Source organism: Trichoderma aggressivum (genome assembly GCF_033847375.1).
Source record: "Trichoderma aggressivum f. europaeum strain CBS 100526 chromosome Unknown scaffold_008, whole genome shotgun sequence".
Lineage (NCBI taxonomy): Eukaryota > Fungi > Ascomycota > Sordariomycetes > Hypocreales > Hypocreaceae > Trichoderma > Trichoderma aggressivum.
The window spans coordinates 91365-106019 of NW_026946374.1; the positions used below are offsets into that span (position 1 = coordinate 91365).

The window sequence follows — 14655 nt, forward strand, 5'->3', positions numbered from 1 at the left end:
TCTAATCTACTACTTACTACCCAGGCTCAAATCCATGCACAACTGCAAGAGGCAATATCACGCTATTCCCTTCCATCTCCATCATATCGCCTCGTAAATACAATCAGAACGTACAAAGTCGACTAGTTGACTCGCGCTTTTTTTTTCCTGCTCGCAAATGTGGTATCATAAGTAGTCCTTCTGGAAGAGACCCAAACACGATTAAATGATTGTTAAACTCCCCCCCCCAAAAAGGGTGAAACAAAGAAACAAAACATTGGGTTTACCCCTCACGAGGCTCATCCCTGCCTTCATCTCCAGAGGCCCTTTCCAGCTCGTCGATGCGTCGCTGAATGGCGGCCTTCTGCGCCATCAGAACCTGGATTTGGCCATCCCGGGCCACGGTCGCGTCCTCGCCGTCGTTATCTGCGACGCTGTTGGTTTCGGTGGTAAAGTCGTATGCGGGAGGCGGCTCGGCACTGCGTTCACGAGCTCGTCGATGCGAGCCCCGTGGCGAGTTGGTGTACATTTGCCCCTGTGTCCTCTGTACAACGCCGAGCTCGTGCGACGTGCCGCTTGGGTGACCCTTTTTTCTTCGGTCTCGCCTCCATAGATAGATTAAAATAGCCGCTCCGATGCTGAACAAGCCGAACAGTGTCACGCCAACCCCGATCCCAATCTTGGCGCTCATCGATAGTCCGCGGTCGTCTTCCCGCTCATCGTCGATGTCGTCCTCGTTTGTCAAGCCGAGGAGCGGCTTATCTTGCTCTCTAAAGAGTGCACGAATGGTGTTGACCGCAATGGTGGCGCTGTAGAGCGTGGTGGTTGAGTTGGTCAACACATCGTATGTGGCGGCTGTGCGGTTGTATATGATGGGGACTGCCAGAACCGTGGGAACCTGGCGCTTGCAATGCCCGCCGGCATAAGAGTATTCGCTGCGGGAAAAAAGTTTAGCACCAAAAGCTGCAGAATCAAAACCTCGCTCAACGTACGATGAACAGCACAATGCTGTGGTAGTTGCCTCATCCTCATCCTGGTCAGTGTTTACCGCAAGAGACACAGTCGTCCATCCGTAGGGGCACGTCGCAGGGCTGAACACGCCGGTGCGTCCATCGTAGAACATGCCATCTGGGTAGCAGGACAGAGTAGAAGCGCCCGGAAGAGGTTCCAAGTCCAGATACGCAATGGGTTCTGAGACCCCCGCCGGCAGGTCGCTGTCATACACGTACGTCCACGTGCAGCTCATCGGCCGGTTCCAATGCGTTGTCAAGGGCGGGTAAGGGTTGGCTGTGATATAGGAGGCGCCATTGCCACCGCTCCCCGTGATGGAAGCCGAAGTTGTTGGTGGCAGTGCCGTCGGCGCAGAACCCGGAACGATGGAACTGGACGTGAATGAAGATGAAGCTGGCGCCGTGAGAGACATGGTGCCCAACAAGACACTACCTATACTCGTACTCGGATGCTCCACCCGTGATGGGATAAGGGAGGGTGGTGCGATCGACAGAGCAGACTTGCAAAGTCAGCACCCACCGCGGACGGAGTGGTAATTGGTCGTCGAGCGTCGATATCCCCGGACCTGCGCATGCACGATTGGGAAATCCCGTATCCTTATCGAGGGCGTTGAAAGCTTGGTTGGCGAGAGCAGAGGGCAAAAAGGGCGCGGCGAGGAACCAAGACAGGACGAGGGAGTCTCTGAATCGACACGGCAAAGCGGACAAGGGCGACGCAGTGCTGCAGGGGCGGATGAGGAAGAGACGGGAAACCTTGAACGGCTATGGGCCTGGAGGATAGAGACGGAGATGGTTTGACAAAGCGACGCGAAGCTTTTTGATCATGAGGCTGCCAAGAGACGGGTAGGTTCCGGCAGATGGAGACAAGGACAAGGACAAAGCGAGTCCAAGACAGCTAGACAGCTAGCGGTCGTCTCAGTCCTCAGCTTTGCTTGCGGCTCTGGCTCTTGCAGGGACGCTCGCAAGCCTCCATCACCATTGGCGACGGCTCTGCAGCAGAACTCTTGTCCTTCCCACACCCCCCGTTTTCTGGGGGTCATGGGGAGAGAGAAAATGCCCAAGGTACCAGGTTGACAAACAGACTTCGTAATGGGCGTTGGCGAAACTGGTGCCGAGACTTTGCCAAGCCGACCGCCATCCAGCGGTGCAGGTCTCGGCGTTGCTTACTTTTCACTTGCAAGAATTGGCCGCAAAACGCATCTGGGCAAAAGAGAGAGTTCTGGAACCTGGCAACTAGTTTTTGTGTCTAGCCTCGGTTCAGAGTGGTTAAAGAAAAAGAAAAAAAAAAGAAGAAGAAGAAGAAGACGGAAAAAGAAAAGGGCAAAAGAAGCAGACGAGGAAACGCCGAGCAAGGGAAAAAGAGCGGTCATTGTCGGCCGCGTCGATGGTATCAGTGCCAAGAGAAAAAGCGGCAGTTAGTTGTGGATGTGAGAAATGAAGACACAGACGTGATGAGAAGCACCCGCAACGGCGTTATGAGTGGGGGGGGTTTCCAACGAAGAAAAAAAAGGGAAAAAAAGGGAAGAAAAAAAGAAGAGACGAATAAGGTAAACCAACCAACCAAACAGCCCCAAAACAGTGACCGACCGTCCAGTAGCAGCCCGTTGGGGAACAGATGGAAAGATGCCGAGGGAGGGCATATCAAGTGATGCAGACGCAGCCAGGGGGGCGGTTTAGCTTGCTTGGAGGATGCTGCCAAATTCTCTTGGCGGGCTAATTCCCAATGCTACTAAGGTTGCTAGTAGTTGGTACATACTACATACCTTACTAAGTAGTAGCAAGCGATTAGCGCTTGGGCTGAGGAGAGGTGATGGGACTACAAAGAACAAACATGCTGTCTCAAGGATGCTGCCCATCTTGGCATCATGTACGAGTACTCGTAGCCTTAGTATGGAGTACTCGTACATGCTCGTACAGTACAGCAGTGCTCGGTACCATAGGTGATGTAGCATCTCAACGACGACCCACCCAGCTCTCCTCAGGTCCTCCCACTACGACCATCATCGGTGACCGGTACCAAGAACAAGATCCGTGTGTCCTTGGCCGCGTGTACAGCACTCCGAGACGATGTGGCTTTTCATGCGAACACGAGAAACGCCTTGGCCCGAGGCTCGGGCTGCATTTCGCACCGTGGTTTTTGTCGTCGCCATTGTGTTGTGGTGGAACTCGTAACACGCAACTCCGCCAACAGGTGCCTATACCGGTGCAGCCATGGCGGGCATCCCTTTGCCCAGCCCCCCGAGCACATGAGAAGCCGTCGAAGCTTCTAAGCAGATATTCAGTTACACGGCGGGTAGCGAACCATCGCATACTTGTACATATAGTACGAAGGCGGTGCGACAATATGCCCGCTCTCAGCTCTCTCTTCCCGGCTCCGCAATACGGAGGGCCACCCAAACAGAAACGGGCGTTAGTATGTATCGGGTCTGGAAAAGAAAAACGGAAAGCCGATCCGGAAATTCAATCTTCCAGTTCAGATGCTGTCCGCCACAGTTTCAGAACCCACACCAGCCACACCAAGATACTGTAGTAATTTGTAGCGCCACACCAAAAAAAAGAAAAACTGGCCACCAAGCCCACCAAAAACTTTCGCTCGTCGCCAAAGTCACCTGACGTGGAGATCAAAGGGCACGAAAACCCTACTGCCAGAAATTAGTAGTGCCGCATTCCGCCCAACCCTCCCGCCCTTCCCAAACGACTCCATCACGGTCATCATATTCGCTCGTCGATACCCTGCGCGTCGATAGGCGAATCCTTGAATCAACACACAACCGCGATCATGGCTGACGAATACGTACGTTTGTTCTGCTCCTCTCCTCGTCTTCAGGCTTAGGAAATCACCCGGTGGGATGGGAAAGAGAAGACCCAAAAAATTGGAGGGTCGAAGAAAAAGAGAACGATGCACTCGGCTATTGCGACACAACACAATTGATTTTTTGGAGGGACATATTCTTTTACGGCATGGAACACGAGCGCTGACGTTTTTTCCCATCTGGTATTATAGAACGCCGAGGAGGCCGCTGAGATCAAGAAGAGAAGAACCTTCCGCAAGTTCTCTTACCGAGGAATCGACCTTGACAAGTACGTTTCGTTTCTATCCATCCTTCATCCAACATGACGACGAAAATATCAATTCGGCTTTTTGTGTGGGAAGCGAAGAGATAAAAGCTGGAAAAAAGATCAATGACGCTGACATGCACAAAACCCAACAGCCTCCTCGACCTCTCTTCCGACCAGCTCCGAGATGTCGTCCACGCCCGTGCCCGCAGAAGGATCAACCGCGGCCTGAAGCGCCGCCCCATGGGCCTCATCAAGAAGCTCCGAAAGGCCAAGCAGGAGGCCAAGCCCAACGAGAAGCCCGACCTCGTCAAGACCCACCTCCGAGACATGATTGTCGTCCCCGAGATGATTGGAAGCGTCATTGGTATCTACTCCGGCAAGGAGTTCAACCAGGTCGAGATCAAGCCTGAAATGGTTGGCCACTACCTGGGTGAATTCTCCATCTCATAGTACGTCGCCGCCGAATCCTTGCGCCGCAAATCGTTTGGCGCATCTGCCTCGTTAATGTTTGTTTTCACTGACGCCCCCCACAGCAAGCCTGTCAAGCACGGTCGACCTGGTATCGGTGCCACTCACTCTTCTCGTTTCATTCCCCTCAAATAAGAAGGTTGTGGTCTTGGGTGGTTTCTGCATTCACGGACATTTTTGGGCGAAAAGGACTGGTTTTAGTAGACGGAGAAAAGCCGCTACTGAAGTTGTTGATGGCAATGATTTCTATGATAGTACAATGAGAAACATTGTTCACGCTTTCAAAAAAGTCATCATACGGAGTAGATGCTGCTGATACATGACCAAAAAAAAAAACCATTTCCAGCGTCGCTTCGAACAAGATGCGCTTTTGCAAATAACTCCTCCATTGATGTTTGTCCCCGGTCATTTCATCCTCGCGCGGAACGAGGCCCATCGGGCCGAAACCCTCTGCCGAAAAGTCTCGTGTGAGTCGGCGTCCCCTACCGGTACTACCGTTGCTACCGTGTCTGCTGGAGCCTTGGCATCCTTTGTACCATCAGCATCTGCTGAGGCTTCGCCGGTCGCTGACCCCGTGATGCTTTGTGAGTCGGAAACAGCGCCTGATGGGGCTTCAGCCGTTGCTGAACCCACGACGTCTGCCGTGACATTAACAGCTACTGGGGCTTCGGTGGTCGCTGAAGCCACAACAGGTGCTGAGGTTCCCGCGCTCAGTGGAGGAGAAGGCTGAGCCAAAGTATGCTCCCGCTCACCCTGATTTGATGGAACTCCGCGAGCCAGGCGAACCATGCCGTGCCAGAATTGTTTAAGGCGAGAAGTCTCCCCATCCCGGATGCCGCAGACGGCGCAACCATACGCATTGCCCGAAGGTCTGTCATAGTTGATGAATATTTCCTGGCCCTTCTTCACCTTCCTGACAAGTCTGACGGTGATGAGGTTCGGCGTCCCTGGTCCGATCGATATCTCGGCATTGGCGCACTTTCTGCACGCGTGGTTGATGTGGGACGCAAGGCGGTAGATGTTGGCCCTGCTGCACCCGGGATTGCTAAAAGCGTACTCCAAGATAAAGCAGAGAAAATCCATGGCCTCAAGTGCCGTGGGCTCTAGCGTGCCCGATGGCATATATCTAATCTTGGGGAAATGGGACTTGATCCGTGTTTGCTCCCTCACCGAGTTGAGACGCCAACGCTGAATGACTGCCATCTTCCACGAGGTCGCATCTCTCCGCGTTGGATGAACACAGGTGAATACTGGTCCCTTATATATGATTCTGTGGCCTGCCGGAAAGTGACGTATAGTAAAAACGCCATCTCCACGCGAAGACCCCGTGGGCTTGATTTTGAGGGCAAGTGAATTGGACATGTATGGGAGATAAACGTCATCTTTTGGCATCGTTCCGGTCGCCGAGTTGGGGGGTTCGCTACCCTCTGGGGGAGCCTCGTGAACGATTCGCACCCCCCAATTTTTCATGTTGTTCTGCCCATGTATATTGGAAGAAGTAGAAGTGATTGGACCTGTCCTCAACCGTGATTCGGGGTTCTCCAGGGCATCAAAGGATATGCCGCCCTCTGGACGATTCATGATTGGGTGTGGAATGGATAGCTGACAGCGTAAACGACCGATATTGAACACAGAGAGTAAAATATTAGGTGAAAACGAAGGCAGAGAATATACTGCATAAAATGTGAATACTATGCTGAAAGAATGTCTCTGACGAAAGAATGTAATGTTGCAGCTGTCTGTGTGAGATATGAGAAGAAGAGGAAGAAGAGGAAGAAGAAGAAGAAGGAAAAGAAGACACGCTGATTCATCCGCAAAACTCTTGGGACTGTCTTTCTTTCCAATCGGCGAGGTTCGTCCTGCCTACACGAGGCGAGCGAGCCTGTCGGCCGTGACTGATGCATGACTGAAGAGTACATTGAGGGAAAGTCGTCTGGTGGAAATTGTGTGGGATCATGGCCATGTCTTTTAGGTTTATGAGAGAGAAAGAAGGAAACTTCGCTCCAAAGGCTGCTCTTAAGGAAGAGCTGGAAGAGGCGCACGTGATACTGATCTTGAGAGATATCAAAGCCAGCACTGCAGCGGCTTTGAGAAGATGAGTACCTGATATAGATGATCTAGGTCAATTAGTAGCTATATGTAGGAAAACGATATGCACCCACGGATGGGCATTTCTATCGCTCATCTGCTTTGATACTCTCAGGTATTTTAGTAGTATTTGGGAGTTGTTAGATGCCTTGCTTCTCAGTGGCTTCACCAAACAAGAAGAGTTATAAGTAGCAGCAGTGGTCCCTAATTCTGGAGCACCCGCGCATTGAGCTACCTCGACGTAAAGGTACGGCCGGCAACTAGAATCAATATCACGCATCAAACTGGCGCCAATGTGTTGCAAAATTTGTTCTATAAATTCGGATATACTGTAGCACTGCAACTACTCTGCCTTGGCGGCCGCCAGCTTGGCCGCCTTCTTCTCCTCCATCTTCAGGTGCTGCTGTCGGTAGTGTTCCACAGCATGGTCAATGTTGGCGAGGTGGCCGGCCTGGATGTTTCGCGCGGCGTGGGACTGGAGAGCTCTGTGTTGGAGTTGGTTAGCCAAAAGCGAAATACCTCGCTGCCCGAATGTGAAAAGGCAACGTACTCGGGGTATGCGACGTCGACAAATCGGTGCTTGTTGGAGCCGTTCTCGAACAGATTTCTGTCAAAGCCGGCCTGCTCCATGGCCTTTGTGTGCAGAGAGTTGACGGCCTCCCAGTCTTCGGCCTTTGATCGGTACTTGTTGAGCAGGCTGGAGGGCGTCCAGTTGTCGCTCTCCTGGGGGCGGAACTGGTAGACGAGGACGGTGCCCAGGAAAGCGCCCAGGGCAATGACGGATCCGGCCTATAGAAGCTTGAGTCAGCCTTTTTTGCGTCTTCGTTTCCATGCCGAGCATGTATTGCTGACCCCAAAGGACTCGTTGACCGGGGCGGGCGAGTGGTGACCGTGGGACTCGGAGGCGTAGGTTCGGGTCGTCCGCTGCAGCTGGCGGGCGGCGCAGACTGCCCTTGATCGTGCGGCGAACATTCTGGCGGCGCTGGTGGTCGTCAATTGGAGATGGTCGTCGCAGAGGTAAAACGGGCGTTGAGATTGACCAAGTGAAGTCGTCGCCAGATGTGGGTTGCGGATGACATAATGCAGTTTGGGCCAATGAGAGGGGAGCAGCAATTCCCCGCCATGGACAAGCTCCCTCTTCACGCCCAAAATCTACAGCACATGTACAGTGATATAAGATGGTGGCCGTACCCTGGAGCTGCACTTTTGGATATAGTAACCGTCATTACACCTTGTACAGATTAGTTGGGCTCTAGATCTGTCGTCAATCATGGACCATTTCCTCATCGTGTGACTCTATTCTGTTTTTTTAAATCAACTAGCTGATGAGGAGAAAGCTTCAGTCTATGATACGGAGATGGTCCTTGAGCCGTGATGCGCCGTCGGGCTTATTGTAATCAACATTGCATGCATTGAAGACATCTCACGACGGACCGACGACTGAGACAGCTGGGCGCGGGGTGTGAATCTGCACTGTGACCGCATCAATCATAATGTTGGAGACTTTGTTTGTCCAACCAGCACATCCAAGGATCCCTAGCGGCGCCGGACTGGCCACCAGATTGCAGACCGGTTCGTCTATATGCCTCTTCGTATTGGGTGTTTACGACATGGATGTGGCCCGAAGCTCAAGTTGCTACCTAAGATGGCAAGGTTGGGTTGTTGGGAAACATCAATCTGCAACCGGTGAGGATGATGGATGGTGTAATTGAGCATCCATTCGACTAACCGTCAACATCCCGCAGAGGTGCGTGTGTGTGTATAACTGGTATGAAGCAATGAAATGTCACATGCGTGTGTGCCTTTGAATCAGAACCAAACAGGCAAGTGTCCATCACTTTTTCGTCCTCTGAGGGCACTCATGCAAGCCCGAATCATGTTTGTCATGTAATATCCCGTCTGCCCCCTGTCTTGCGTTTAGGCATTCCTCTAGCTGCATGAGCCCTTTGGTGACCACGGCGCTTTTTCAGCCTCCCGCCTGAAGCTGAGGTGGTTCCAATCATCATATGCATCAGCACGGGTGCTGCCACCGCAAGATTCAGCGCGTCGTGCTGCTGGGAATAAGAAACAATTGGAAGATGAACAAAAAATATGGATTCAAATGTTTGGGTCCTGGAGTTATACTTGGGCTGATTTTGTATTCAGGCCATATAGTAGAGAGGCACGATTATTGGCTTTATGTTTTCGGTAGTATCACCTGAAGTACATGCTCCCTCACTTGGAAGCACAACCATTGCATGGATTGATTAAAGCCACCAGCCACAAGGATCAACTAGAACCCAGAAGAACATTCAAGGCACATGTACATATCGACCCAACCAGCATCTTGAGCTGGTACAGGCAATTCGTCTTCCCGCTGGACGTACTTGTACCTTGCCTATAGTACATACCTGTAAGGTAGGTCTAGTACTAAGGTACTAACAGAGGCGGCAGCCCTACTATAGCAGCTGGAAGCTGTACCTATCTTATCGCTTACTGCCAAGTTGAAGCGAAAAGGGGAAAGGACAGCGAGAATCCGCCCTTGTCCAATTCCACCTCTTGCATCTCGCAGAGCCCAGCCCGGACTTTGCACATTGGATCTCGCAGCCACCGAGTGCAAAAGGCTGGTCCGTACGGGACTGTGCTTGTGCGAGCCCGTTGAAGGGATCCGACGTCGCAGGGTCGGCATCCGCATCCGCTTCACAGTCACAGACACACGCTGCCACCGCTCGCTAACGGCGGAAGACCCCTAAAAAGCTGGACGAGAAACATGAGGCGAGGCCATCTCGGCTGGTCCAGCCATGGCCATGCCCATCGAGAAGGCGTCCAGAGAAGCTTGTCGTCTCCGCCCCCCTGTGCAGGCACATGCATAAAAACGCACCAAAGTTGATCGGTGTGGGGGAAGCCAACACGAGTTCCACCTCGGTGAGGGCCTAGGACGATGCCATAGGCTGCTATTTGACATCTTGCGTTGGTTTCATTTGCCTTTGCTGGGATTACATGCAGACTCCTTGCCCTGTGGTTTGCCGTCTCTGAGATTCCCGAATCCCGGGGGCTAGCTCTGGCTCTGGCTCACTTGCCTCGAAGCTACGGGATACTGACACCACCGGGCTGCCACCCTACTGCTGGTCAATGTGACGTTCTCGTTTGACCGACCGACCCTGGCGTTTCTCACGCAAACATTGCGAGTGAGTTCCGACCTCTTGGGCTGAGGTCATGTCTCATGGCATGGTTACTCGGGCGCAAAACCTCAAGCGGCAAGCCATACCGTCGGGTTTGCTGGCGGCAGCCCCCTCTTGGGCAATGAATGATATCGCCTCTTCGGCATCCGTCTTCCTATTTCTGACTGGCCTCTGGCTCACTACACAGCAGTCGACTGGTAGCTGCATATGCTACCCACAGCGGAGACGCACGATGCAAACATTGCCACGGGGGATAGATGTGGTTGAGAGACGGGAAGCGGTCATGATATGGCGTCTCGCAGCTCCATACCTGGACTCTTGCGCCATGGCAGTTGCCCTTATCAGCAATGTCCGGAAAGCTGCAGCGCGTTGGCCCCCCGGCCAAGAGGATCTACTAATCCCAGAGCGCCGGTAGAACTCCTATTGTCACGAAAACGTGCGGTGCCCTTGGCCGCTGCACCTTGCCGAGTCCTCCTTCATCGGAAGTAAGCTAAACTCTGTTCCTGCATGGTAACACACAGTCGGGTCTAAGCTCCGTAATCATCAATGATGTGTCACATATATTCAGGCGTCTATCCTTGGATATGATGTGATGTATGTGATTCAGACCCGAGTATAATATGCGGACGATATCCTGTGTCTCCCAATGCCCCTATCATCCTTGGATTGACCCTGCCGAGCGACCAACGGGCTGCCCAGAGTATCCTTCCCCCCTTTCGTTTGCTCCCATCTCAGCATCTTGTCGCGACGTTGACTGGCCTACCGGCGTCAGCTGTGATCAACGGCCGCTGGCACGGCACGGCACGGCACGGCGCGAGCCACTCGGTGCTTGAAGTGCCTGATACCAGGGAGATTTGCGCCAGTCACTCGCTGTCCATATTTGCCCATATATGAGCATCTCCGCCCATCTACGGTAAGCACAGTCCAGCATGGCATTTCTGGCGTTGCCTGCAAGCAACCCTGTGGCGTCCTCGTCAATACTCGCACCGTTCTCAGACTCTATCCACGCGTGGATCGCTTCTCCTATAAGCTCAGGCGAGATGGGATCCTTTTATGATGTTATCCGTCGATGCAACAAGTTCGAAGAGGCGAAGAGCGCTGCCATGTGGGAGTTTGCCGTCCTGGACAACTCCGTTCCGGTTGGATATATGCTGCCTGAACATGTCGCCGAGATTAGATGGGACAATACAAGCTTCCGTGTCTCCAAGTCTAAGCGCAAGATACACCTGGATCCGGTCGTCAAGCCGGGTGACGACGTTGTCGAAATATGCCGCCGCGAATTCATAGCACTATGCGAGAAAAACGCCGACAACCTCAACGGCTGCTTCAGAAAGTGGCTGAAGAAAAGATCAGACTTTCACCCAATCCGCGGCATTGACGTAAAGCTGGCTGGATTGGTGATCCCCTCGCCTGCCAGGGGAATCTTTGGCATTGTCACGACGGGTGTTCACATGAACATGTTTACCGTCAGGAACGGCAGGATCCATGTGTGGGTTTCAAAGCGCTCTCAAAACGTCACGTATGCCAGGAAGCTCGACCAATTGGTTGCGGGAGCGATGGACCCGGCCGACAACATGGAGCCCTTGGTGACGCTCAGGCGTGAAGCCATGGAAGAAGCAGGGCTTTTGGTCGATACCGCCACGAATATGGTGACTTGGAACAGCAGCCACGTCGGTAAAGTCACGGCCGAATCGATGATTTCGTTTTATGACCAAAAAGACCACATTGCCGGCAACGAAGAGGGCCATGTTGAACCGGGGATCCGATACACCTATGATCTGGAGGTTGGCCCCGATTTTGTCCCGTATCCTCAGGAGCCGGAGTCCATTGATGGGTTTATCTTGAAGCCCGTGGAAGAAGTCAAGAGGGACCTGAAGAATGCCGAGTGGAAGCCGAACTGCGGACTCGTCATGCTGGATTTCTTACTCCGGAAGGGCGAGGTCAGAGAGGGAGATGACGAGAATTTCGGACTGTTGAGGCGCGGCCTTGCGAGGAATTTGCCATTCTACAACCTGTGAGACTTTTCGACTGAGATGTGCTGGAATGAAGCCCGGGAGGTGAATTCACTGGTACCTTTTTAAGATTGAGTATATGTTGTTATAGGTGACCGACTCTGAAGGTATTTTGCGACCCTCTTTGTTTTGCTGTGGGAATTTTACTGGGCCGGTGTCTTGTTAACGCGCAGGTTCTGGCTTGCTGCTGACTCGCTAGTAGTAATGAAGCTTCTCTTTGGCCTGTTTTCTGTTTCACCTTGACCATTTGTGCATGCGTTGACGTTGGCGGTGAAGAGTATCCGAAGCGACGAGCGAGGCGGTTGGGTGGTTACAAATTGAAGAAGATGTGGATGGGAGCAGTCGAGGTGCCATGGCAGAACGAGATGGTCTTTGGCTTACAAAGGTTTGACGGAGCACAGGGTGAGTTGATTAAAGTGAGTAATTGGAGGCGCAGGGAAATTGGGACGCGGCACGATATTAACAGCAATAACTCGAGTTGACTTTACTGTTGATCGATTATTTTCTACGAGCGCGATTTTTTTTGCATTTCTGAGGCCTGCTACGAACAACTTGCTTTGCTTGAATTGTGCTTCCGTGGTGGATGGATTGTCACCCAAGAGAATGAATGAATCGACAGACAGACGAGTGATGCATGTGCTCGTATGGATCCTCTCAATGCCGGAGAGTAATCCATCTAGACTACCTACCTTATCGCGCAAGGATGGAGAAATTGTGGACATTTCGGGATTTTTATTTTGTACTATCTGACGAGAAGATGCGGGACATGGAGCAAGGACCTCATCAAGGCGATGCGATGCGACCCTGCCTTTTTGTTTCTCATGGTGAGTTTGACAGACGGGCGTGTTTTCTCGTTTGCCTGAATGTAAGTAGGATGGGAGGACTATACCGCAGGGTTACGAGGAGAGGGCTCAGAACACAGCTAGCTGCTTTTTCTTTCTTCCCTTGTCTCTGCAGGATGCTTCTCTTCTTCCTTTCTGTTTTCTTGGTGGGTGGGCTTTTTCAAGGCAAGGCGTATTTTCACATGGTTGGCGGCGCTAAATGGGAGACGCAGCCTCGACGGTTGATCTTGGCCGTTTGACTCTTGTGTTTTTGCATCTCTGAACTAGCTGCTTCATACTATTGCCACTAGTTGTAGCATTGCCAACTATTTGGCCGGCGCAAAATGGGGAAGATTGTGGGAGGAGAGAGAGACAAGGGCGGGAGCTTGTCTCGTCCCGTTGGCTCAGCCTTGCAGACTGGGGTCTGCTTTTTTTCTTTGGTCTGATTTGATTTTTGACTGATGTGGCTGCCGCTTTTGCTGTTTTTTTGTGCAAGGTGCATTTTCTTGGGCATCGAGGCAGACTGGGGATTGTGATGCATCTGAGGACGGGGTGCTGGTGGTGAGAAAAAGGGCTCATGGGGGGAGGATGATGATAAGGGGGTGAGGTGGATGGGATCATGCTGGATATATTATTCCTTGAAAAACGAGGTTTTATTACTGCTAAACTATTTGGATGAGCACAGAGTCGTACAAGAGGCGCACAAATCGGTGGGCGCTTCTGGCCAAGGGTGTAAGTAGGAATCACAAGGACTAACACGGGCTGAGATGGAAATTGCCCTGCTTGCTTGTGCCTAAAAACAGCAGCATCCTGCACCTTGATTTCTCCCTCTCTCTCTTTTTTTTCTCCGGCCATGTTAGCATCATTCTGCTACTACCACATATTATACTAGCAGCGTACTTATTCCTACCAACATGCTTGGCGGTATGTAGGGAGAGAGGGGCGTGGCTCGGCTGCAGCGTCGCACTGCGTCCAGCCGCAGTTGATGGCTTGACAGGGGGGGTGCTGTCGGGGCCTGATTCTGAACTGATTTTTTTTTTCGGCATTATTGATTCTTGGGTGAGAATGCAGAAGCGAAGAGATGAAAGAGTGAGACACAGAGAGTGGCGAGTTGTGTTTACTGCATGTAGCTGACAAGGGAACCAGTCGATAGTTGATGGTGCTATCCAACACTCTCGTGGCACATTCTTGGCTCAAAACGAGCTGAAAAACAAGGACGAGATTCCCGTGGCTCTCATGTCCTTCCCCCTTGTCCGAAACGCCTCGTGCTTATTACGAGTCCTGTCTGTTCTTCCTTTGCAGTACAGTAGATAGATTAGCCTCGTACTGGACTGTCATTGTACATTAGCGGGAAAGGGGATATGCAATGCACGTACAACAAACCAAGTTCCTCTAGTCGTACTCGCTTTTTTTGCACCGAGTTTGTTTCTCCTCTTTTTTTTTTTTTTTTTGCTGTATGTACGAGTACTTGATTCCTTCAGCTCATCAAACCACGGGATCCACCGCGGCGAATGAGACGCGGCTGGCATCCTGGGGCTGAAGTCGACTAGCAGGTTTTTAAGCATAGTTTGGTTTTTGCAGCTATTCCCACGGGCTGCGGGTGGCTCGCTGGGGCTAGGCTGCTCTTGGGGATGGGGGGGCTGGAAGACGGAGAGACAAGGGAGAGAGAAGCTCAGGTCAAGTTTGGATCTTTGTTGCTGTACGTACATGCGGTACAGTGGTAGTTTGGGATTTCGCCTCGTTCGTATTTCTGGATGGAGGGGGAGTTTCGGGGTGTAAGTGCGTTTGCGTTTGTGTGGTGCGAGGTTGTGAGGAGCCGCATTAGGAGGGGAGGTTACTTTTTCTTCTTTCTTTTCCCTTCCTCGGTTGTTTGTTTTTGTTTCTTCTTTTTGTTTCTTTTTTTTCTTTTTTTCATTCTCTCTGGTTCAGCATCTTTTCCGTCTTTTCTTCCTTTTGGGAGGATAGCCTGGGTAGAACTGTCGATCTTGGTTTCTTGGTGGTTTGGGGGGGGGGGGGGGGGGGGGGGGGGGGGGGGGGGGGGGGGGGGGGGGGGGCG

The 14655-nt window shown here is 52.2% G+C and overlaps 5 protein-coding genes across 5 annotated transcripts; 2 read left to right on the forward strand and 3 right to left on the reverse strand.

The window, feature by feature from the left end:
- Positions 1–262: 262 nt before the first annotated feature.
- Triagg1_2883 (uncharacterized protein) lies at positions 263–1402 on the reverse strand (the record flags this gene model as incomplete). The annotated part of the gene is made up of 1 exon (XM_062897113.1): positions 263–1402. One exon carries the CDS (start codon positions 1400–1402, stop codon positions 263–265), a length of 1140 nt encoding a protein of 379 aa, XP_062757950.1.
- A 2366-nt stretch (positions 1403–3768) lies between these two features.
- Positions 3769–4652, forward strand: Triagg1_2884 (uncharacterized protein; the record flags this gene model as incomplete). The annotated part of the gene is made up of 4 exons (XM_062897114.1): positions 3769–3783; positions 3994–4070; positions 4202–4498; positions 4583–4652. The coding sequence occupies 4 exons, from the start codon at positions 3769–3771 to the stop codon at positions 4650–4652; spliced, it is 459 nt and encodes a 152-aa protein (XP_062757951.1).
- A 270-nt stretch (positions 4653–4922) lies between these two features.
- Positions 4923–6098, reverse strand: Triagg1_2885 (uncharacterized protein; the record flags this gene model as incomplete). Its single annotated transcript, XM_062897115.1, has 1 exon — positions 4923–6098. The coding sequence occupies one exon, from the start codon at positions 6096–6098 to the stop codon at positions 4923–4925; it is 1176 nt and encodes a 391-aa protein (XP_062757952.1).
- Positions 6099–6948: 850 nt separating this feature from the next.
- Positions 6949–7577, reverse strand: Triagg1_2886 (uncharacterized protein; the record flags this gene model as incomplete). Its single annotated transcript, XM_062897116.1, has 3 exons — positions 6949–7090; positions 7156–7394; positions 7458–7577. The coding sequence occupies 3 exons, from the start codon at positions 7575–7577 to the stop codon at positions 6949–6951; spliced, it is 501 nt and encodes a 166-aa protein (XP_062757953.1).
- Positions 7578–10695: 3118 nt separating this feature from the next.
- Triagg1_2887 (uncharacterized protein) lies at positions 10696–11784 on the forward strand (the record flags this gene model as incomplete). The annotated part of the gene is made up of 1 exon (XM_062897117.1): positions 10696–11784. One exon carries the CDS (start codon positions 10696–10698, stop codon positions 11782–11784), a length of 1089 nt encoding a protein of 362 aa, XP_062757954.1.
- Positions 11785–14655: the final 2871 nt, after the last annotated feature.